This window comes from Anomaloglossus baeobatrachus, chromosome 4 (genome assembly GCF_048569485.1).
Source record: "Anomaloglossus baeobatrachus isolate aAnoBae1 chromosome 4, aAnoBae1.hap1, whole genome shotgun sequence".
NCBI classification, from domain to species: Eukaryota; Metazoa; Chordata; class Amphibia; order Anura; family Aromobatidae; genus Anomaloglossus; species Anomaloglossus baeobatrachus.
The window spans coordinates 475,739,540-475,764,598 of NC_134356.1; the positions used below are offsets into that span (position 1 = coordinate 475,739,540).

The following is a 25,059-nucleotide window of genomic DNA, read 5'->3' on the forward strand; positions in this document are numbered from 1 at the left end:
ATGTATGTATATATATATATGCAGCAGAGCAATATGCGTGTCTGTATGTATGTATGCATGTATGTATGCAGCAGAGCAGTATACGTGTCTGTATGTATGTATATATGTAGCAGAGTAGTATGCGTGTCTGTCTGTATATATATATGCAGCAGAGCAATATGCGTGTCTGTCTGTATGTATGCATGTATGTATGCAGCAGAGCAGTATACGTGTCTGTATGTATGTATGTATATATGCAGCAGAGCAGTATGCGTGTCTGTATGTATGTATGTATATATGCAGCAGAGCAGTATGCGTGTCTGTATGTATGTATGTATATATGCAGCAGAGCAGTATGCGTGTATGTATGTATATATGCAGCAGAGCAGTGTGCGTGTCTGTATGTATGTATGTATGCAGCAGAGCAATATGCGTCTGTCTGTATGTATGCATGTATGTATGCAGCAGAGCAGTATACGTGTCTGTATGTATGTATGTATATATGCAGCAGAGCAGTATGCGTGTCTGTATGTATGTATGTATATATGCAGCAGAGCAGTATGCGTGTATGTATGTATATATGCAGCAGAGCAGTGTGCGTGTCTGTATGTATGTATGTATGTATGCAGCAGAGCAGTATACGTGTCTGTATGTATATATGTATATATGCAGCAGAGCAGTATGCGTGTCTGTATGTATGCATGTATATATGCAGCAGAGCAGTATGCGTGTCTGTATGTATGTATGTATATATGCAGCAGAGCAGTATGCGTGTCTGTATGTATGTATATATGCAGCAGAGCAGTATGCGTGTCTGTATGTATGTATGTATATATGTAGCAAAGTAGTATGCATGTCTGTATGTATGTATAAATATATGCAGCAGAGCAATATGCGTGTCTGTATGTATGTATGCATGTATGTATGCAGCAGAGCAGTATACGTGTCTGTATGTATGTATGTATATATGCAGCAGAGCAGTATGCGTGTCTGTATGTATGTATATATGCAGCAGAGCAGTATGCGTGTCTGTATGTATGTATGTATATATGTAGCAAAGTAGTATGCATGTCTGTATGTATGTATAAATATATGCAGCAGAGCAATATGCGTGTCTGTATGTATGTATGCATGTATGTATGCAGCAGAGCAGTATACGTGTCTGTATGTATGTATGTATATATGCAGCAGAGCAGTATGCGTGTCTGTATGTATGTATGTATATATGCAGCAGAGCAGTATGCGTGTCTGTATGTATGTATATATGCAGCAGAGCAGTATGCGTGTCTGTATGTATGTATGTATATATGTAGCAAAGTAGTATGCATGTCTGTATGTATGTATAAATATATGCAGCAGAGCAATATGCGTGTCTGTATGTATGTATGCATGTATGTATGCAGCAGAGCAGTATACGTGTCTGTATGTATGTATGTATATATGCAGCAGAGCAGTATGCGTGTCTGTATGTATGTATGTATATATGTAGCAGAGCAGTATGCGTGTCTGTATGTATGTATGTATATATGCAGCAGAGTAGTATGCGTGTATGTATGTATATATGCAGCAGAGCAGTGTGCGTGTCTGTATGTATGTATGTATGTATGCAGCAGAGCAATATGCGTGTCTGTCTGTATGTATGCATGTATGTATGCAGCAGAGCAGTATACGTGTCTGTATGTATGTATGTATATATGCAGCAGAGCAGTATGCGTGTCTGTATGTATGTATGTATGTATATATGCAGCAGAGCGGTATGCGTGTCTGTATGTATGTATGTATATATGCAGCAGAGCAGTATGCGTGTCTGTATGTATGTATGTATATATGCAGCAGAGCAGTATGCGTGTATGTATGTATATATGCAGCAGAGCAGTGTGCGTGTCTGTATGTATGTATGTATGTATGCAGCAGAGCAATATGCGTGTCTGTCTGTATGTATGCATGTATGTATGCAGCAGAGCAGTATACGTGTCTGTATGTATGTATGTATATATGCAGCAGAGCAGTATGCGTGTCTGTCTGTATGTATGTATGTATATATGCAGCAGAGCAGTATGCGTGTCTGTATGTATGTATGTATATATGCAGCAGAGCAGTATGCGTGTATGTATGTATATATGCAGCAGAGCAGTGTGCGTGTCTGTATGTATGTATGTATGTATGTATGCAGCAGAGCAGTATACGTGTCTGTATGTATGTATGTATATATGCAGCAGAGCAGTATGCGTGTCTGTATGTATGCATGTATATATGCAGCAGAGCAGTATGCGTGTCTGTATGTATGCATGTATGTATGCAGCAGAGCAGTATATGTGTCTGTATGTATGCATGTATGTATGCAGCAGAGCAGTATGCGTGTCTGTCTGTATGTATGTATGCAGCAGAGAAAGTGTGTGTGTGTGTCTGTATGTATGTATGCAGCAGAGCAGTATGTGTGTGTCTGTCTATATGTATGTATGTAGCAGAGCAGTGTGTGTGTGTCTGTCTATATGTATGTATGCATGCAGAGCAGTATGTGTGTGTCTGTATGTATGTATGCAGCATAGCAGTGTGTGTCTCTGTATGTATGCATGTATGATGTGTATCTATGTATGTCAGTGTATATGACTGTATAGATTTGTCTGTTTATATGTATTTTTGTGAGTTTGTCTTTAAATATGTATATGTACGTGTATGTATCTGTGTATGTGTGTGTGTCTGCGTGTGTATGGGACCCACTGAGACTCTTCCGCCCGGGGCCCACAAAAACCTGGAGCCGGCCCTGCCTGCGGTGATGAAGTCCCGCCATCCCGACCTCAGCGCTGTCACTGTCCTCCATGGCCGCCGCTTGTCACATCACCTTCTCTCGCTTCCGACCCGAGACTGACTAGCGGTGACGTCACGGGCCTCTCGCGATTCTTGGCTGTGAAGGCGGCGGTCATTGAACTCAGTGACAGGGGCTGTCAGTGTGCTGGAGATCAGCGCAGGTAATGTACCTCGCTGACAGCAGCACTTGTCATCCCCTGCAGTGACCTGGGCTGACCCATTGATGTTAGCTCAGGTCACTGCATTGCTCTCCTAGCCAATGGGGAACATCCTGCTCTTCATTGACTGGGACAGTGTGGATCGTCATGGCAACCCCTTGGATTACACCAGACCTGGATTTGTTTTTCATTCTAATAAATTGGTTAAAGAGGGAATGTTTTGGGGAGTGTTTTTTCAAATAAAAATGTGTTTGTCGTCTATTTTTTTTATTACTGACTGGGTTGGTGATGTCGGGTATCTGATAGACGCCTGACCTCACCAACCCCAGGGCTTGATGCCAGGTGACATTACACACCTGGTATTAACCCCATATATTACCCCGTTTGCCACCGCACCAGGGCGCGGGATGAGCTGGGGCGAAGCACCAGGATTGGCGCATGTAATGGATGCGCCACTTCTGGGGCGGCTGCGGCCTGCAATTTTTAGGCTGAGGAGAGTCCAATAACCATGGACCTCCCTAGTCTGAGAATATCAGGCCCCAGCTGTCTGCTTTACCTTGGCTGGTGATCCAATTTTGGGGGACCCCTACGTGTTTTTTTTTTTAATTATTTATTTAATTTAAAATAACAGCGTGGGGTGCCCTCAGTTTTGGATTACCAGCCAAGGTGAGGTTGCCAGCTGTGGTCTGCAGGCTGCAGCCGTCTGCTTTACCCTAGCTGGCTACAAAACTAGGGGGAACCCTACGTCATTTTTTTTTTCATTTTTTTGGCTAAATACAAAGCTAAGCACCCCTTAGTGCCACATGAAAGGCACCAAAGGGTGCTCCACTTTTTCTCCACTTTTTCTCCATTTTTTTCTCCACTTTTTCTACATTTTTTTTCTCCATTTTTTCTCCATTTTTTCTCCACTTTTTATCCACTTTTTCTCCACTTTTTCTCCACTTTTTCTCCACTTTTTCTCCATTTTTTCTCCACTTTTTTCTCCAATTTTTCTCCACTTTTTCTCCTTTTTTTCTCCACTTTTTCTCCACTTTTTCTCCACTTTTTCTCCACTTATTCTCCACTTTTTCTCCACTTTTTCTCCACTTTTTTCTCCACTTTTTCTCCACTTTTTCTCCACTTTTTCTCCACTTTTTTTCTCCACTTATTCTCCACTTATTCTCCACTTATTCTCCACTTTTTTCTCCACTTTTTCTACATTTTTTTCTCCATTTTTTCTCCACTTTTTCTCCATTTTTACTCCACTTTTTCTCCACTTTTTCTCCTTTTTTTCTCCTTTTTTTCTCCACTTTTTCTCCACTTTTTCTCCACTTTTTCTCCACTTTTTCTCCACTTTTTCTCCACTTTTTCTCCACTTTTTCTCCACTTTTTCTCCACTTTTTCTCCACTTATTCTCCACTTTTTCTCCACTTTTTCTCCATTTTTTTCTCCACTTTTTCTCCACTTTTTCTCCACTTTTTCTCCACTTTTTCTCCACTTTTTCTCCACTTTTTCTCCACTTTTTCTCCACTTTTTCTCCGTTCTTTTTCTATGGTCGGTCTACCCATTAGCTCTGCCATGCATACTGTAGCTCTACACCTACTGCACATGTTACTTTATGATTGACATCTCTTTCGTACCAGAGCTGTCTAAGTCTACTCTGACCCCATATTTGTCATTACTATATTGTCCTTGTACTGTATTATGACATTTGTATCATGTGTTTCATTTCTTGCTGTGTTGCAATTTTTTTGCTGCATCCCAATTGTACCTCTACATTGTTCGAGTTTATGTTATTGTTCTCTCACTCTTATGTGATACTGATTATTGTCATTTTTCATGATTACATGCAGATAAGTCCAATCTGACGAAGGCTCAGGCTGAAACGTCATTTGTAACTTGTTTTGGACAAAAACATATATGCTTATGAAAAAAAAATTTTTCTTAATACGGACCAATAAAGAGTGATTTTGCATTACTATCCGTTGTGACTTACTGACTTAGTCTGGGAGATTTAGAGTGCCGAGGTTACTCACTAATTTTATCTATTATTACCTCTGAGCACCTATATACCAGTGAGCAGAGCTTCCTCTACAGTAGTTCTCCTGATTAGGCATGCCCTTACCTCATGAGCAGGGCATTGCAGCTTTGGTAGCAACCATTACGACATGGACTCTGCTGCTGTGGACCCGGGGAGAGTGAGTGCAGATTCATTGCACCCACACTCCTCACATGAAGGGTCCGCACTCCTAGAAAATGGGGGATACGTTCCCTGAGTGTCTCCCCCCCATATTCTAGACGGTCCAGAGTCGTCGTGGGACCCCTTTATTTTTTTTCTTACAATAAATTGGTGAAAGAGGAAATGTTTTGGGGACTGTTTTTTCAAATAAATTTCTTTTGTCGATTTTTTTTTTTTGTTAGTACTGACAGTTTATGATGTTGGGTATCTAATAGATGCCATGACATCACAAACTGCTGGGCTTGATCTCAGGTGACTTTACAGCTAGTATCAACCCGATTTATTACCCCGTTTGCCACTGCACCAGGGCACGGGATGAGCTGGGGTGAAGCGCCAGGATTGGCGCATCTAGTGGATGCGCCACGTCTGGGGTGCCTGCGGCCTGCTATTTTTAGGCTGTGAAGGCCCAATAACTATGGACCTTCCCACCCTGAGAATACCAGACCACAGCTGTCCGCTTTACCTTGGCTGGTGATCCAATTTGGGGGGGACCCTACTTTTATTGTGTAATTATTAATATTTATAAAATAATTATAAAAAAGAGCCTGAGGGGACCTCCACATTGGATCCCCAACCACGGTAAAGCTGCCAGCTGTGGTTTTCAGGCTACAGCCGTCTGCTTTACCCTAGCTGGCTATCAAAAATGGGGGGACCCAACGTCATTTTTTTTTTTAACCATTTTTTAAATAGAAAAAATTAATGGGCTTCCCTGTATTTTGATTGCCAACCAAGGTAACGGCAGGCAGATGGGGGTGGCAACCCATAGCTGTCTGCTTTATCTGCGCTGAGAATCAAAAATACCGCGGAGCGCTACGTCATTTTTTTAAAGATTTATTTTTACAGCACTGTGATGTCTAGCAATCAAAATACAGGGAAGCCCATTTTATTTTTAGTTATTTAAATAAATAATTAAAAAAAATATATATGGGCTCCCGCTGCATTTTTTGTATTGCTAGCTAAGGGTAATCCAAGCAGCTACTGGCGGCTAACCCCCACTGCTTGGTGTTACCTTCACTGGCAATGGAAAATCCAGGGAAGCATTTTTTATTTTTTTTGCCAAAAAACTACAAAAAAAAGGACGTGAGCTTCGCCATATTTTTGTATGCTAGCCAGGTACAGCAGGCAGCCACGGGCTGCCTCCAACCCCCAGTTGCCTATTTGTACCCGGCTGGGAACCAAAAATATAGGGAAGCCCGTTTTTTTTTAATTATTTCACTTATTTCATGAAATAATTAAAAAACAAATGACGTGGGCTTCGCCCCATTTTTGTGTCCAGCCGGGTACAACTAGGCAGCTGGGGATTGGAATCCGCAGCACAGGTTAGCCCGAGGTTTCTGGGCGCCTCTACTGCGGATTTCAGTCCGCAGCCGCCCCAGAAAATGGCGCTCTCATAGAAGCGCCATCATCTGGCGCTGTATCCAACTCTTCCAACAGCCCTGGAGCCGGGTGGCTTGTTGGGTAATCATGAGTTAATACTGGCTTTGTTTTACTAGCCAGTATTAAGCCAGAGATTCTTAATGTCAGGCACGTTTGACCCGGCCATTAAGAATCTCCAATAAAGGGTTAAAAAAAACACCACACAGAAAAAATACTTTAATAGAAAAAAATACACAGACACATTAGAGACTCCATCTTTATTACCCCCTGTCAGCCCTCCACGATCCTGCTCTTCTGTCTTCTTTCTTTCTAGTGTAGTAGTAGTGACGATTGTAGTGAGGATGAGATTCACCAGCTCATCACTTGGGGATGGGGAACCTCCATCCTCACTACAATGCTCACTACAATCCTCACTAGTGTAGTAGTAGTGACGATTGTAGTGAGGATAAGATTCACCAGCTCATCACTTGGGGCTGGGGAACCTCCATCCTCACTACAATGCTCACTACAATCGTGCAGCCTTCACTCCGTGAGTGATCAGTGCTGGCTGTCAGCGGTAACAGCGGTAACGCTGACAGACGCGTTACCATAGCAACGGTGCTCTCGGAGCCGCGGTTAGCGGTGACATCACCGCTAACTGCGTTGCTATGGCAACGGTGATCTCCGTTAATGACCGGCTGTGACAGCCGGTCCCTAACGGAACGGGGAGTCGACCGTGTGCTAGAGCATGTCGCCGGTACACGGCGATACACATATGTGCACCGTGTACCGGAGAGATGCACTCGCAGGTCCTACTTGACGTGTCATAGTCATGTGACCAGTCTGTAGCCAATGAGATAATAGCCACGTGACTGGTCACATGGCTATTCTGACGTCATGACAGGTCCTGCATCTCTGCTGGCAGTGCCGGTCACGGGAGGATTCAGCGATCATCGGATGGAATAGCGGCAGGAGACAGAGTGCAGAAGGGATCGCGAGGACCGGTAAGTGTTATGGCAATGTTTATTAACTGTTTGTGTACATTTATCATGCATTTTTCTGTGTTTGTGATTGCCTCCCATTATAGCCTATTGGCTCGAGTTCGGTTCGTTGAACGTTCGACGAACCGAACTCGAACGGGACACCCGTTCGGCGAGCCGACCTCGAGCCGAACCGCGACCGGTTCGCTCATCTCTACTCCTAATTTTTTAATTTTCACAAGGGTATCAGAAGGAAATCTACTAGTGATGAGCGAACTCTAACTGTAAAGTTCAGCCTCTGTATTGAACAGCAGGTGTTCGGTCCCGGACCCAAACACCAACTTCTCAGGGAAGTCTGTGTTAGGGCTCGTGCGCACGTTGCGTACTGACATGCATTTACGCTGCGTATTGCACTGCAGCGTAAATGCATGCCTCCTGCGTCCCGTGCACAATCTATGTAGAATGTGCATGACACGTGCGCACGATGCTTTTTTGAATGTACCGATTTGGGTGCTAAAATTTTGACCCAAATCCGTTCGTTCATAAAACCAGCATGTCAATTATTTCTGCGTTCTGGATGCAGCTCCCACTCTTTCTATGGTGGGGGCAGCAGCCAGAGCACATGAAAACAGCTTATTTTAACAAAAAAACTGCATTCATTATGCAGTGTTTCTGCAGCGATTTGAAGCGCACATGTGCTGTCACATCGCTGCAGAATATTCAGCAGTTACATGCGCATGAGCCCTTATAGTTCGGGTTTGGCCACTTGGATACTGGACTGGGATAATCATATTATCAGGTCAATTTTACCATATAGTGAATATGGTAAATAAAAAACAATTGTGAAATTGCACTTTTTTTTGCAATATCACCACACTATTTTTTTTCTTTTCCATTACAACATGGGGCAAAATGAATGGTGTCATTCAATAATACAACACGTCCCACAAAAAATAGGCTATATGAACGGAAACATCAAAAAGTTACGGCTCTTGGAAGAAGGGGAGCAAAAAACAGGAAATCGCCCAGGGGTGAAGGGGTTAAATAGAAAAAAAACTATGCAAGTTTGGTATTGCTGTAATTGAACTGACCTGATCAATCATCTGTCCCAGTCATTTTATCCACACAATGGGCGTCACAAAAACAAAACGAAAAAAAATAATTACTGGAACTGCATTTTTTCACCATTTCATCTCACTTTGAGTGAGTTTTTTCCCATTTTTCATTAAATTGTATGGTAAAATGAATGGTGTCATTCAAAACTACAGCTTATCCCACAAAAAAACAAGCATGTCAGCAAAAATATAAAAATGATATAATTAATGGGATAGATGCACATGAACATTTTCTCCACATTTGAGAAAAACTGTACTAATAACACTGATCAGAGTTTAATCAGGGATTAATCAGAGTGGGATCAGTTTTTCTCGGATGTAAAGAACAAAAAATGTTTCTCCACCTTCTCCATTCAGTCAGTCTGTGAAAATTGGACCGTACTCTGATTCAGGCCCCTTTCACACGTTAGTGATTCTGGTACGTTTGTGCTTTTTTTTTAAACGTACCAGAATCACTGACATACGCAGACCATTATAATGAATGGGTCTGCTCACACATCAGTAATTTTTCACTGCACGTGTCTCCGTGCGGCGTACCCGCGTGTCCGTGATTGCCGCACGGAGACATGTCCATTTTTTTCTGCCATCACTGATGTCCCACGGACCACGCAGTGGTGTGGTCCGTGAAACACAAGCCAGAAAAAAACGTGCTTTTAAAATAAAAATCATTTTTACTCACCCGGCTCCAGCGATGTCCTCTGCAGCCCGTGCAGCTTGCTGCTTCTGAGCCGGCTCATTACTGTCGCGCATATTCATGATGCACGACACAGCCGACCCGGAAGCAGCTGCTGCAGAGGTCAGCGCCGGCCGGATGCTGCACCGCGGGAGCGTTCAGCACCATGGAGAGCAGGAGCGCGCAAAGGTGAGTTAATCTTTAAGTGCAATCACGGGCCACGGAGAACGGAGCCCGGATTGCATTTAGACAACCCACGTGTGCCGTAATTCACGGCACACGGAGGGACATGTGCGTGTTTTACACGCCAGTGAAAAACGTCAGTGTTTTTCACTGATGTGTGAAACGGGCCTTAATGTGAGTGTGGTTCGATGTTATCCACGGACCCATAGACATGCATTGCTGATTTTGGTCCAACACTTGGATCAAAATCTGACATGTTACTGATTTTTGCCTTGAGGCCGCTCTGAGATGTGCACAACCCCATAGAATAACATTGATATGAGTGCTATCCATCAAAATGTATAGCACTCGTCCAATATAAACGGTCGTATACACAAGCCCTTGGATGAAGGTTAGGAAAAACTAAAGCACAAAAACATAAAATTCCCTGGTCATTAAAAGGCCAAGGATTGTTCATCGACATCTTGTGATTGGAAAACTCTTTCAGGTTACAGTATGACTCACTTCCTCCTTTTCAATGTTGCGATAAATATTATTTCCTTTTTTTATCTCTAGAAACATATTGGAGAGATATTTCAAAAGAGGATCTGATGGTCTCTGAGTTGATTAACTTCTAATATAGAGTTTACACAATTATTGCAACAAAACATCCTAAAACTATATCATTTCTCCTATGAACTTGAAGAGCGTTCATCAGGCACATGCTAGTGAGTCTTACTGTATGTCTTCATAAGAAATGTCTTACTTCACTTCTCCCCGACTCTTCACATTTGTGTAAATGTAGCCAATATATAAAGAAACTAAGAGCACGGCTACAGGGTCAACCTAATTTACAGTATATGAAAAATTTATATTATAGATAATCTCAATGTGCAAATAATAATATCTGCTTATATGTAATCTAAAATATCATGTCATATGCTACGTGGTCACAGAGGGCATTCAGAGAGAAGATACATGCAATCAAGCTACCCTACAAGCGTGGGTCTCACTGCCAGGCACCAAAAACTCATGGATTTCAGGGGCACTCTTGAAGGGTACCATATTCTGTGAGTTGTTACTTGGTTGCTATTTATGTCATGTTTCTGAATGCTTTCACTCTGACGAAATACCAAAAACTCCCAATGGACTGAGAATCTACTATCTATAAATAGAGTACCAAAATATGAGGTGAAACACCTTAGGCTAGTTTCACACATCCTTCTTTTCGCTGGTTTGGCGGATCCGGCGCACTCCAGTACAGTATGATACAGTACAGTGGCAGCGCTGTAACTTCCGGAGCTTGTCGCGCTGCCACTGTACTGTATACACTGTACTGGAGTGCACCAGATCTGCCAAACCAGCGAAAAGAAGGATGTGTGAAACTAGCCTTAGATTAAATAAAAAGAGGAAAGACACATGGAAAAGATTGGTTGCATTTTCAAAATTTTTTAACAATCTAAGATGTTTTTAGATTTTTGCATTTGCTACATGATGTTCTCAGTGACTACATAGCATATGACATAATATTTCAGGATACATATAAGCATATAAGGCTTGAGCACAGTTTGTTGCCAGGACTATCCCTATGCCAGCAAAGTCAATGAGAATTCTGAAGTGCTGTGCACACGTTGCTTCTTTTATCCTTGCAGTTTTAGGTGCAGAAGAAAAGAACCAGCATGTCTATTGTTGGTGCGTTTTTTTTGCTCTTCCAGCCATTTATTTCACTAAAAAAAACATGGCGCAGAAACGCACCAAAAACTGCATCAAAAACGCATAAAAAGCGCATGTGTTTTTGGTCCACTTTTCTGCCACAAGGTGCAGATTTTGGTGCAAAAAATTTCTGCACCAAAAACTCAGCGTGCGCACATACCCTTAATGTATTTGTACTATGAACTAGGCTGTTCCCATAGCCTTGTTTTTAGTCTCTTTTTGAGTAAAGCCTGCTTTACACGGGACGACCGATTGTGCGATTTCACAATCGATCGTACCCGCCCCCGTCGTTTGTGCGTCATGGGCAAATCGCTGCCCATGTCGCACAAAGTCGTGAAACCCCCGTCACACGTACTTACCTGCTGAGCGACCTCGCTGTGGGCGGCGAACGTCCACTTCCTGAATGGGGAAGGACGTGCGGCGTCACAGCGACGTCACACAGCCGCTGGCCAATAGAAGCGGAGGGGCGGAGATGAGCGGGATGTAAACATCCTGCCCACTTCTTTCCTTCCGCATAGCCGGCGGGAGCCTTGGGACGCAGGTAAGCAGAGTTCATCGCTCCCGTGGTGTCAAACGGAGCGACGTGTGCTACCACGGGAACGGTGAACAACCGGCACAAGTAAAAATAAACAATATTATGAAACTGAGCGGCGAGTACACGACTCACGATTTGTGAGTGATACTGCGTCACTCAGAGGTTTCACACGAGACGACGTCGTGTATGATGCCAGTTGTGCGTCACGAAAACCGTGACCCCGACGATGCATCGCACAATCCGTCGTCTCGTGCAAAGCACCCTTAACTCTTTTGTATATATGCATTTAATTGTGTTTAAATAACCTCTGCACCATTGTTTTTTTCATGGATACAACACGGAACTATTATAATCTATGGTCCTATAAACATGTCAATGTTTTTTCGAGGAGCATGTGTCAATTCAAGGTGACAGGGACATGTCCATTTTTTCCGGTATCACGGATGAAGAGTACCAATACAAGTCTATGGGTCCGTGAAAAACACGACAGCACATAGATGGCACCCGTGTGCCAACTGTGTGCTTTCCGTATTTAACATTGGAAAGAATAGTAGAAGTTTGTAATTTATTAGCCATCCATGAAAAACACTGATAATACCCTCATGGTAAAAATAGACTCACAGACCATAGCACTAATGATACTGGAACCATTTTTTTCACCGATGTATGAATGAGGCCTAAGAATTGTTTATCTACTTAGTCTTTAATGTTGGTTTAGATTATATAAATGAAATAATACATCACCTTCTGCTCATCTTCATCTGGTTGCCTGCTGAAAAACGTAGAAGTTATTAGCATACCAAGTTCTTCAATGTATCTATAAGTAGCTTATATGTCACTTTTTTAGGATAATAGAATAATGATCAATGTGTGCTTTAAGGCAGAGCTAAGATTTAATGACAGCTTTACCAGTGGTGGCATAAGTATAATTGATTTAGAGGTAGCAGTTGGCATGTGGAAAGTGAGGAGTCCCTGTTTCTGATGTTGCAATTTAAAGCACCACTGTAGAATTTTTTAATTTCACAGCTGGAGTGGTGCTTTAAATTTAAGTCCCCTGACCGCCTTCCGGTGACTTCCCCTTCTACCACTGCCACTCCAGTTGGACCAGTGGAGCGTACCAGAGGTCACTCGTCAATACATCTCTATGAGAGCCTCATTCTGTTTCTAATAGAGCTACATTGGGAGCTTGAAATGTAACTTCTGATTACCACCCAATCAGAAGTTAGTCACAAGATGGTGCCACTGGACCAAAGCCGCGTCGGTAAAAGGTGAAGCCGCTGGAAGTTGGGTATTTAAAAGGGGCTAGGTAGCTTAGATTTAGGACGCAGTCACACAGTCATATAACTTGTCCGTGAATCACATTGCAATGCTCAGACTGGTTGTCGGGTCTACTGACTCGAGCATGACAGCTGTATAGAAATACATACTGTCATACTCAGATCAAGAGAGCCATTGGCCAGCTCTGCGATGTATCCTCAGACGAGTCATACGGCCGTGTGACTGCACCCTTAAAACGTTACTCCAGTTCTGGAAAATAAAACCCCACTGGAGTGGTGTTTTATATAGAGAAAAAAATTGGTATTGTGTTCCAGGAAAGCAGTCCTCAATGTCATAAAATGTAACCTCAGTACCAAACAAGACCAACTGAGTTCATAAATGCTGAAAAAAGTGAATTTTTATTCTGATTCGGTACCTCAGAAAAATCCAAATCCAACATTACAACCTCATCGAGGTCTTTATCGAGGATATCTGTGCAGGAGTCAGGCTGTGGGATTGACCAATTGAATTCTGGAGGAGTAACGCTTTGTGTGGTATGTCAGTGTACTGCCCCTGCAGCAGTCAGACTGCTCGGATCCGGGGGTTGCCATGGCTCGAGGGTCTTCGGACCCGGGGGCTTGCGGACACTCGAAAATAAGAAGGGGGCTATTTACAGGGGAGGTTATTGTTCATGACTGTTCTGTCTTCTATTCATTAAATAGGATAAGGGTAATATCGTTTGTTGCCCACAAGAGGTCACTGTTGGCTTTCTTATGTTTTCCTCATACATCTCTACAGTATTTCTGTGGTTTGGAGCCTCTTGCTTTAAGGAAAAGATACTTCCTTGGACTGCCCCTTTTCCCTTCCCTTACTGAGTTGGAGACGCAGATGTCTTGGTGTCTCCATAGGATTCAGAGGTGCTATGGCCGGCTCCAGTTCCTTTTCTTCAATCGTTCCTCCTGACTAATGGATCCCGGTAGGAATCATTGTACTAGACTACATATTTGTGTTGGAATATGTGTACAGTTGTTATGTAGGCACTGTGAAGTGGCAGTGGCTCTACTCAGATTGCATAGGCTGTGATACATGCAGAGCAGGTGTAGGGCGGCATCAGCAGTGTAAATGTTGTATTCAGTCATATGCATCGCTCTCTGTGTTATGCAGATTCTGTAAATACCAGTACTACTATGTATGTCATTCTGTTATTTGTGATATGCCTGTACTGATATGGATTTGTATCTTTTGTTATAGTTTTTACCAATCAATCATCCATTTCTTATGATCATCCACCTATCCATCATCATTTAATAAATAAAGACTTAAAGGCAACACAGTCTGTTTATTGAAACAGTGGATGAAGGTTAGCTGTATGCCGGAGTCCACACAGCTCACACGTGGACGAAGGCAGAACAGTAAAAACGGGCTGCTGGTCGCAGGCAGTGATTGTATGAACTGTACGGGACAGCTAACACCCACGCTACACGGCACACGGGTATTACAGCAGCCGCCATATAGCTACATAGAACAAGAGCGCAGTCCAGCTCCAGTAAAGATAGCCGGTCGCAGGCTGTAGTACGGGACCGCTAACATCCACGCTGTACCGCATATGGATGTCGCAGCAGCCACCATACAGCCGCAGTGACTAGACCGCAGTACGCCAGAAACCACCATTCCACTCTCCACCACGCGGAAGGCCGTCCGCAAATAGACTCTGTTTCCCGCTAAAATAGTCTGCAGCCAAGTGCACAATGTCTGTCAGCCGAGCGTCTTCCCTGAAGACAAGGTCACGGGCAAGCTCTACTAAATCCTCAATTAGGGAGCTTGCTGCCGTCGCCCGCGCTGAGGCCGAAGCAGCTAAAGTGAGGTCCTCCTTCGCTGAACAGGAAATGCAACTCAAACTAAAAGAGACAGAGAGTGCACGTCTGCAATCAGAACAAGAAGCAGAGAATGCACGTCTGCAACTGACTTTAGAAAGACTTGCCGTAGAAAAGGAGACAGCGGCCGCAATAGCCAAGGCAGAGTTCCTGGAAGCGGCAGAGCAACCCGAAGGAAGACGTAGCGATGTTCTTGGGCCGGACCTAAACCAGCAGGATCCAGCACAGCGCGTCGCAGAATACATCTACCAATACTCCAGGATAGATGACAGCTCAGATGTGCTTCACCAAACAGACTACGCAGACGGCCAGCCATCCAACCTTGAATTAAACCGCTTCAAGCAAGAGAGTGTACAGCACGAGGAGGTTCGCCAAAACTACTATTCCACAGGGCGGAAGGTACAACCACCATTTTACCACAAAGAGACACCTTCCTCTCCGGGGAGGTACTATGCTGACTTTCCGAAGGCGGAAACACCCTACAGGTATGGTGATACACCACACAATAGACACGACCATACACCGGCTCGCACCAGCACTGACCAAGCCACCATGGACTTTGCAAAGTTCTTTGCTCGTCGAGATCTGGTCACAAAAGGACTTGTAAAGTTCAATGATCGTGCCGAGAATTATAGGTCGTGGCGAGCCTCGTTCCAGAACACCATAAGAGATTTGGACCTTTCTTGTAGTGAGGAGTTAGACCTCCTGGTAAAATGGCTTGGTAGTGAATCGGTAGAACACGCCAAAAGACTAAGAGACATTAACATTAAAAACCCACCCAAAGGTCTACACTTGGTGTGGAAGAGACTTGATGAATGCTATGGGTCCATAGAAGTTATTGAAAATGCTCTGTTTAAAAGAATTGATGACTTCCCTAAGATAGGACCCAAAGGCTTTCAAAGGCTAAGAGAGCTAAGCGATCTCTTAGTAGAGTTACAGGTTGCCCAAGAGGAAGGAGATTTGCCCGGATTGGCATTCTTGGATACCGCTAGGGGTGTCAATCCGATAGTGCAAAAACTTCCTTACAATCTACAAGAAAAGTGGGTCTCACACGGTTCACGGTATAAGCAAACACAACGCGCCATTCCCTCCTTTTGCCGTATTTGTAGGTTTTGTAGCTCAGCAATCTAAAATCAGAAATGACCCTAGTTTTGATTTTACTCTGTCATGTACCACCGCCCCCAGTGTCAAACCCAGTAGGACACCCGTGGCGGTCCACAAAACTAACATTGTCTCCTCAGGTCCTGCTCACAAAGAGAGTAAGCATCCTCCAGAAGAGAACAAACCCCAGGATATCAGTAAACAGTGTCCTCTACACCGGAAACCACATCCTCTACTAAAATGCAGAGCCTTCAGGGAGAAGTCTCTAGAGGATCGCAAAGGCTTCCTCAAGGAACACAACATCTGCTTCAAATGCTGTGCTGCAACATCGCACATGGCCAGGAACTGCGAAGCTAGCGTGAAATGTGCAGAATGTGACAGCACGGATCACAATACAGCCTTACACCCTGGACCACCTACACGAGCGTTGCCGCAAGCAGAAGAACACGATGGAAAACAGAAGAACACTGATGAAGACACCACGGTGGTTACCTCTCAATGTACGGAGATCTGTAAAGGACTCACAGGAGGAAGGTCCTGTTCAAAAATCTGCCTTGTCAGAGTCTACCCAGCAGGAAGCAGGGACAAAGCAATTAAGATCTATGCGATCTTGGACGATCAGAGCAACAGGTCTCTTGCCAAGTTCATCTTCTTCAGCAGTTTCAACATTGCAGGCCCCGGTTCTCCCTACTCCTTGAAGACATGTTCAGGTACCGTTGAGACGGCGGGGAGGAAGGCAAGCGGGTACAAGGTGGAATCCATAGATGGCCAGACCTGCCTATCATTACCTACCATACTGGAGTGCAACCAGATTCCTGACAACAGGTCCGAGATACCTTCACCAGAGGTAGCAGCTCATCACCCCCATCTGAAGCGTATAGCTCACCTGATTCCAGAACTGGACTCAGAAGCTCCAATAGCCTTACTCCTTGGAAGAGACATGCTACGTGTGCATAAGGCTAGAGAGTCCATTAACGGCTCCCAGAACGCTCCATATGCGCAGAGACTTGACCTAGGATGGGTCGTAATAGGAGATGTCTGTCTAGGAGGAGCACACAAGCCAGCCTCAGTCAACAGTATGCTCACCAACACACTAGAAAATGGACGTCCGTCTTTCTTCCGACCATGTCACAACAGTCTGTTGGTAAAGGAATTACCAAGCAGTACTCCTCTGCCATGTCCTTTCGCAGTTCCTTCCAACGAAGACCACGCTTGTGAGGGCGAACAAGACCACATAGGCTGTACAGTCTTCCACAGGACCAAAGAGGACAACAAAACAGCAATGGCCATAGAAGACAGGATGTTCTTGGAAATCATGGACCAAGAAATAACCAAAGACAAGTCGAACAGCTGGGTGGCACCCTTACCATTCCGACCACGGAGACAACGCCTACCCAACAACAGGAAACAGGTCTACAGTCGATTTGTCTCCCTCAGACACAAGCTCAAGAAGTCTCCCGAGATGAGAGAACATTTCTTTACCTTCATGGAGAAGATATTCCGAAATAACCATGCAGAGATCGCACCTACACTACGGGACTCTGAGGAACGCTGGTACTTACCCATCTTCGGAGTGTACCATCCTAAAAAGCCAGGCCAAATAAGAGTGGTGTTCGACTCAAGTGCCAAGTGCGAAGACGTCTCGTTGAATGATGTCCTACTATCTGGCCCAGACCTCAACAACAGACTCTTAGAAGTTCTACTCTGTTTCCGCAGAGATACGGTGGCATTTATGGCTGACATCCAACAGATGTTCCACTGCTTTCTCGTCAAAAAGGAACACAGAAACTACCTGAGGTTCTTCTGGTACCATGACAACGACCCAGATAAAGACATCATAGAGTACCGGATGAGGGTACATATCTTCGGGAACAGTCCTTCCCCCACCGTGGCTATCTACGGTCTCAGGAATTCCGCCAAAGAAGGTGAAGAGAAGTACGGGTCGGATGTTAGATCCTTTGTGGAAAAGGATTTCTACGTAGACGACTGCTTAAAATCCACACCCACAAACGAGGCAGCAATCAGTCTTCTAAAAAGAGCTCAAGAAATGCTCGCTCAGTCCAACTTAAGGTTGCATAAGATTGCATCCAATAGCCGAGAACTGATGGAAGCCTTTCCCTCTCAAGACTATTCCAGTGATCTGAAGGGCATAGACCTGAGCATCGACTCTCTTCCCATGCAACGGAGCCTAGGACTACTTTGGGACTTGAAGACAGATGCCTTCACCTTTCAGATCAACAAAGAAGAAAAGTCCTTCACACGTAGAGGTGTCCTTTCCTTTGTGAATAGTTTGTACGATCCTCTGGGATTCGTAGCTCCAGTTACCGTCCAAGGTAAAATGATGCTAAGAGACTTCACCCAAGAGACATCTGATTGGGATGATCCACTTCCGGCAGAAAAAGCAGACCTGTGGGCAGAGTGGAGGAAGTCTCTCGAGGCCTTGACCGATCTTCATGTGAACCGACCATACGCTCCTGTGCCATCCACCGAAGTCAAATCTCAAAGACTTTGTATCTTCTGCGATGCATCAGTCAAAGCAATCGCAGCGGTAGTATATCTTAAAACCACTGATGTGAATGAACAGATCCATATTGGGTTCGTCATGAGTCGGACAAAACTGGCGCCACTCCGTGAACACACGATACCTAGACTGGAACTCTGTGCTGCCGTCCTTGCAGTAGAGCTGGCTGAACTTATCTCAGATGGAATGAATCAGGAGATCAAAGATGCAGAGTTCTACACTGACAGCAAGGTGGTACTAGGATACATCTGCAACGAAACACGACGCTTCTATGTCTACGTCAGCAACCGGGTATTGAGAATAAGAAGATCAACTCGCCCTGATCAGTGGCATTACGTATCTACTCATCACAATCCCGCCGACCATGCGACTGGATCCGTTGCACCAAGTCACCTTAAGGACACTACATGGTTCACAGGCCCTGCCTTCCTGTACCGAACAACATCCTACATCAGCAGGCCCGATACATTTGAACTGGTGGATCCAGATGTCGATGAAGACCTTCGTCCTCAAGTGTCAGCTCTTCATACAGTGGTTTCAGGACGTCACCTCGGATCTCATCGGTTCAGTAGATTCTCAACCTGGAACTCACTTGTTAGAGCCATCGCTTTTTTACTACACGTGACTCAGTTTTACAAGTCCGAACTACCAACAAATCAGAGATGCAGTAAAGGTTGGCATCACTGCAAGCATGTGTTTACTGCTCCCAACCTAGAGAAAGCCAAGATTACAATACTCCATGTTGTACAAAATGAAGCCTACAACAAGGAGATAGACAATCTCGACAAAGGACTACCCATTCCTAGAGACAGTGCGTTGAGGAAACTCGACCCGTTCATTGACAAAGATGGGCTGCTGAGAATAGCTGGCCGCATTCAAGAAGCTAAGGTAGAAGTCTCAGAGAAACACCCGGTAATAATTCCCGGACGTCATCACGTCACAACCTTGCTCATTCAACATCATCACGTCTTGGTGAGACATCAAGGTCGTTTGTTTACCGAAGGGAGTCTACGAGCGGCTGGACTATGGATAGTCGGAGCGAAGAGAAGCGTGAGCAAACTCATCTTCAACTGCGTTACGTGTCGCAAACTTCGTGGCATGTTTCAAAACCAGAAGATGGCTAATCTTCCACCTGACAGGCTCAGTACTGAACCCCCTTTCACCAACGTTGGACTGGATGTGTTTGGCCCCTGGTCCGTAGCTACAAGACGCACTAGGAAGGTCCATGCCGAAGCAAAGTGTTGGGCAGTTCTATTCACCTGTTTGTCTGTCAGAGCTGTTCATATCGAAGTAATAGAATCTATGGACACTTCAAGTTTCATAAATGCACTTCGACGCTTCATTGCTATCAGAGGCCCTGTGAAGCACATTCGTTCTGATAGAGGCACGAACTTTATTGGAGCAGCAAGAGAACTCCAAATCCCTTCCAATCTAGACATTATAAATGTAGAGAGGTACCTAGGTGAGCAAGGATGCACCTGGACCTTCAACCCGCCACACTCTTCGCACATGGGAGGCACCTGGGAAAGAATGATAGGAATTGCACGCAAGATTCTAGATTCTATCCTCTTGCAAGCAAACACCAGACTTACCCACGAAAGTTGACTACGTTCTTGGCCGAAGTTACAGCTATCATGAATGCTAGGCCATTGACAGCTCTTTCTGGAGATTCTGGAGACTCAACAGTTCTTACTCCTGCCATGTTACTTACACAGAAAACCTGTGTCCCAGGAGCTCCACCTGGAGAATTCACCAAGAAAGACCTCTACAGAAGACAATGGAGGCAAGTACAAAACGTGTCCAATGCCTTTTGGGACAGATGGAGGAAACAATATCTCTCCACTCTGCAAACCAGAACAAAATGGCAGAAAGACCATCCAAACATCAGACTTGGCGATGTGGTACTTGTAAAGAACAGTCAATCACACCGAAATGAGTGGCCACTCGGCCTAGTCACCAAACCCTTTCCCAGCAAGGATGGGAGAGTACGCAAGGTACAGGTCAGAGTGAGCAAGCTCGGAGAGAACAAACTGTTCACCAGACCAGTCACTGAACTTGTGTTGTTGTTATCCCCTCAGGAGTCCAATAGTGGCATTGGTTAACGCCAAGCGGGGAGTGTTCTGTCTTCTATTCATTAAATAGGATAAGGGTAATATCGTTTGTTGCCCACAAGAGGTCACTGTTGGCTTTCTTATGTTTTCCTCATACATCTCTACAGTATTTCTGTGGTTTGGAGCCTCTTGCTTTAAGGAAAAGATACTTCCTTGGACTGCCCCTTTTCCCTTCCCTTACTGAGTTGGAGACGCAGATGTCTTGGTGTCTCCATAGGATTCAGAGGTGCTATGGCCGGCTCCAGTTCCTTTTCTTCAATCGTTCCTCCTAATGGATCCCGGTAGGAATCATTGTACTAGACTACATATTTGTGTTGGAATATGTGTACAGTTGTTATGTAGGCACTGTGAAGTGGCAGTGGCTCTACTCAGATTGCATAGGCTGTGATACATGCAGAGCAGGTGTAGGGCGGCATCAGCAGTGTAAATGTTGTATTCAGTCATATGCATCGCTCTCTGTGTTATGCAGATTCTGTAAATACCAGTACTACTATGTATGTCATTCTGTTATTTGTGATATGCCTGTACTGATATGGATTTGTATCTTTTGTTATAGTTTTTACCAATCAATCATCCATTTCTTATGATCATCCACCTATCCATCATCATTTAATAAATAAAGACTTAAAGGCAACACAGTCTGTTTATTGAAACAGTGGATGAAGGTTAGCTGTATGCCGGAGTCCACACAGCTCACACGTGGACGAAGGCAGAACAATGACGCCACCCGTGGTTCGCGGTAAATGGGGGTACCGCTGCTGCCAATGGCAGTACCCGGGGGGAGATGGAGCGGGGCAGCCAGATGACATTCCCTTCACGAGTAGGGCAGGCCCCGGGACTCTGGATGGTGAAGGTGCAGGGATGCGGAGTGCAGACCACGCAGAAGTCAGGACGCAGGTGGGGGGAAGCAGCGTACTCACTCAGGCTGTGTGGGTGTTGGTGCAACCATCAAATAGACTCTGACAGATAAGTAAACCAAGTCTGTGGGTGCCACTGCCTCTCGGGGGGAGCTCGTCCTTGAATCCGCTCCCGTTTATATTGCTGGTGGTCCTGACCTGCCTGCATGCACTGATTTTAGATGTTTCTGAGTGACTCCTCGGCCTGAAGCTTTCGGGGTCCCGCTCCCTATATTTGGATAGGGGAGCTGTGCTCTCGATGGCTGACACTTGGGATTTTAGTGGGCTGCATGGGTTAGAAAGCCCTATCCCCCTCGTTGTGTTGGTGCCTTTGATCTCTGAGCTCTTGGGGAAAGTTCATAAAGAGACTATCCTCCACAGGTTAATTATCAAGTTGTGTGAAGCTACTCCTTGATCTAGGGTCCAGTACCCCGCCGTGCTCGGTACCAGTCCGGTTACTAGATATTCCGGTGCCGACCGTGCTCCAAAGCTAGGTCTGGCTCCTTTCTCCAATACCCTGCGACCGGGTCTCTGACTCCTCAGATCCCAGACAACTGTCTGCGACCTAGCCAAAGTATCCCAGGAAGTTACAAGTCCCCTAGCTTCTCCCTCTCTGAGGTCTGCCACTGATCTGACTATAATTCCTCCCACCAGCCTGTCTGACCCCTAGGTGGGTAGCCCTATTCCAGCTAGACCACCCACTGGTGTGCTTGACAGGGTGTGGTGTAAGGTGACTAGGATTTGAATGCTGATAGAAGCAATACCAAAGGTTAGGATCCCAGAACCATGGAGGGTGGGTTCTGCACTATAAGAAAAAGGAGTGCAGTTCCCTGTGACACCCTGACTAGTCCAGGAGCATCACATTCGCCCTTGGTTAAACGTAGCTCGTCCCCGAGCTACAGGACACCCAGAGGTTTTATTTTTGTTGTTAACTGTAAAAAGAATAACAAGGTTATTGTATACATACTCTTCCCGCACAGGGGAGACAATTAATTTAAATGTTGCATAACTCTCAGAGTTCATTTAGTAGAAAAACGGGGAACGCTATCGTTTGTAGCGGTAGTCGGTGGCTCAGCCTACTCCGCTGCAGCCCCTTCGTGCCACAGTTCATTCCCATCGTCCCTCTCCCTTCAACCCGCCACCCAAAAACCTGGATCCCTGGTGCCACCTCTAGTGCTGGTGGACACCCCTTTTCCAGGAACCTTGTCAGTCCCTGATGACAGAGTTGAAGTCCTGGAGGTGTAAAAGACATCTCTAGTAGCCATCCTGAGTAACCTGGTAGCCGTTACCCTTTGTGCCAACCTCCATCAAGGGCCCCTGGTGCCGTCTACCAGCGCCACACCGTCCAAGACCCTGATGGCCTTTTTACCTTAAACGGAGCATGGAAAAAGGGTCAACAAGGATGACACAGTCTGTCTGCAGCATGAACTCTCCTGTCACCTTCCAGAAGGGACCCCTAAACCAGTCCCCAACTGCCTTCTCCACTCAAACTTAACACCGGAGAACGTTCAACAAATGTGCAGGTCCAAACAGTCATTTTTCAACTTTATAACAACTTGCGGGTAGCTATCCAGATTCAGCTACCGCTGCTGCAACAAGAGGCGCCGGCTGTTCCGCTGCCGGGATAGCAGAGTCCAGGTGCTCCGTACCGAGGAACGGGCCCGGTGATGCAGCCGGGTCTGATCTGGCCTATGGCAGGACCGGAGGTGTTGCGGCCTGGTCTGGGCTGGCGCGGTGGCCAGGGGCAGACCGGATTCCGCGGCCGGGTAGGCCGCATCAAACGGAACTGGGTAGATGCTTACCCGCTCCACACGCAGGGCTTCCATCTTGTGGTCCTATATCGCCACAGCCACGCTCCTCATCTCGACTCTCCAGGTAGCGGTCCCAGGAGCAGCACTCTCCGGGGACCAGTCCTTTGCTGCCGACATCTTGTCTCTGCGGGTTCCAGGAAATTTATGGGCAGAGTCCAGGCGTCCCTTTTCAGCAGGCAGCTCTCCAGCTTCCGGCTGCGCTCTCTGGATGAGGGGCGGAGCTTCAGCTTTGCGCTCTTTTGGTCGTGAAGATGGCGTATTAGCGCCAAAAATGGTGGAAAATGGCGGGAACTTAAATTTGACATCGCAGCTCTAATTTTCCAAGGCGCACGTCACCCAGGTTAGTGGGCCCAGTCCGAATCCTGGTTGTGACACCAAAGTTTTCAAGGTGTACCACCCCTGCAGCAGTTGGACTGCTCGGATCCGGGGGTTGCCATGGCTCGAGGGGCTCGCGGACACTGGAAAATAATAAGGGGGCTATTTACAGGGGAGGTTATTGTTCGTGACACCACCCGTGGTTCGTGGTAAATGGGGGTACCGCCACTGCTGATGGGAGTACCCGGGGGGAGATGGAGTGGGGCAGCCAGATAACGTTCCCTCCATGGGTAGGGCAGGCCCCGGGACTTTGGATGGTGAAGGTGGAAGGTGCAGGCATGCAGGGTGCAGACCGCACAGAAGTCAGGACACAGGGGGGAAGGAAGCAGCGTACTCACTCTGGCCGTCTAAGTGTGGGTGTTGGTGCGACCATCAAATAGACTATGACACATAAGTAAACCAAGTCTCTGGGTGCCGCTGCCTTTCGGGGGGGGCTCGTCTGGGAATCCACTCCCGTTGATATTGCTGGTGGTCCTGACTAGAGTTGAGCGCGGTTCGTGGTTCGTGGTTCTCCAGTTCGCGGCTCGAGTGATTTTTGGGCTGTTCGAGATCGAACTAGAACTCGAGCTTTTTGCTAAAAGCTCGATAGTTCTAGATACGTTCGAGAACGGTTCTAGCAGCAAAAATCAGGGCTTTTTACAGCTACAGTGAGCAGGAGCCATCGCTGGCAGCCTGCCACAAGCTGGTAACCAAGATAAACATCGGGTATCCAAGCAAAGCGCTTTGGTTAGTAACCCGATGTTTATCTTAGTTATGTGCAGGAAGCCCACACTTTCCCGCTCAGCTCGCTCCACCCCCTCCTGCCCGCGGCATGTACACATACATACACATACACAAACACACACACACACATCCACATCCCCACCCCCCCCCCCGCCCCCGCCCGCCCGCCCGCCCGCCCGCTCGCTCGCTCGCTCGCTCGGCTTACCTGCGGTGATGAAGTCCCGCCATCCCGACCTCAGCGCTGTCACTGTCCTCCATGGCCGCCGCTTGTCACATCACCTATCGCTTCCGACCCGAGACTGACTAGCGGTGACGTCACGGGCCTCTCGCGATACTTGGTGTGAAGGCGCCGGGCGGTCATTGAGCTCAGTGACAGGGGCTGTCAGTGTGCTGGAGATCAGCGCAGGTAATGTACCTCACTGACAGCAGCACTTGTCACCCCCCTGCAGTGACCTGGGCTGACCCATTGATGTTAGCTCAGGTCACTGCACTGCTCTCCCAGCCAATGGGGAACATCCTGCTCTTCATTGACTGGGACAGTGTGCATCGTCATGGCAACCCCTTGGATTACACCAGACCTGGATTTGTTTTTCAATCTAATAAATTGGTTAAAGAGGGAATGTTTTGGGGAGTGTTTTTTCAAATAAAAATGTGTTTGTCGTGTATTTTTTTTTTATTACTGACTGGGTTGGT

The 25,059-nt window shown here is 45.9% G+C and overlaps 1 protein-coding gene across 1 annotated transcript in view; it reads right to left on the reverse strand.

The window, feature by feature from the left end:
• The window catches only part of LOC142301708 (uncharacterized), a 124,241-nt gene that overhangs the window by 42,742 nt on the left and 56,440 nt on the right, over nt 1-25,059 (reverse strand). Inside the window, exon 6 of the mRNA XM_075342727.1 lies at nt 12,442-12,469. Within this exon, the coding sequence (XP_075198842.1) occupies nt 12,442-12,469 (28 nt within the window). The remainder of the gene's footprint in view (nt 1-12,441; nt 12,470-25,059) is intronic.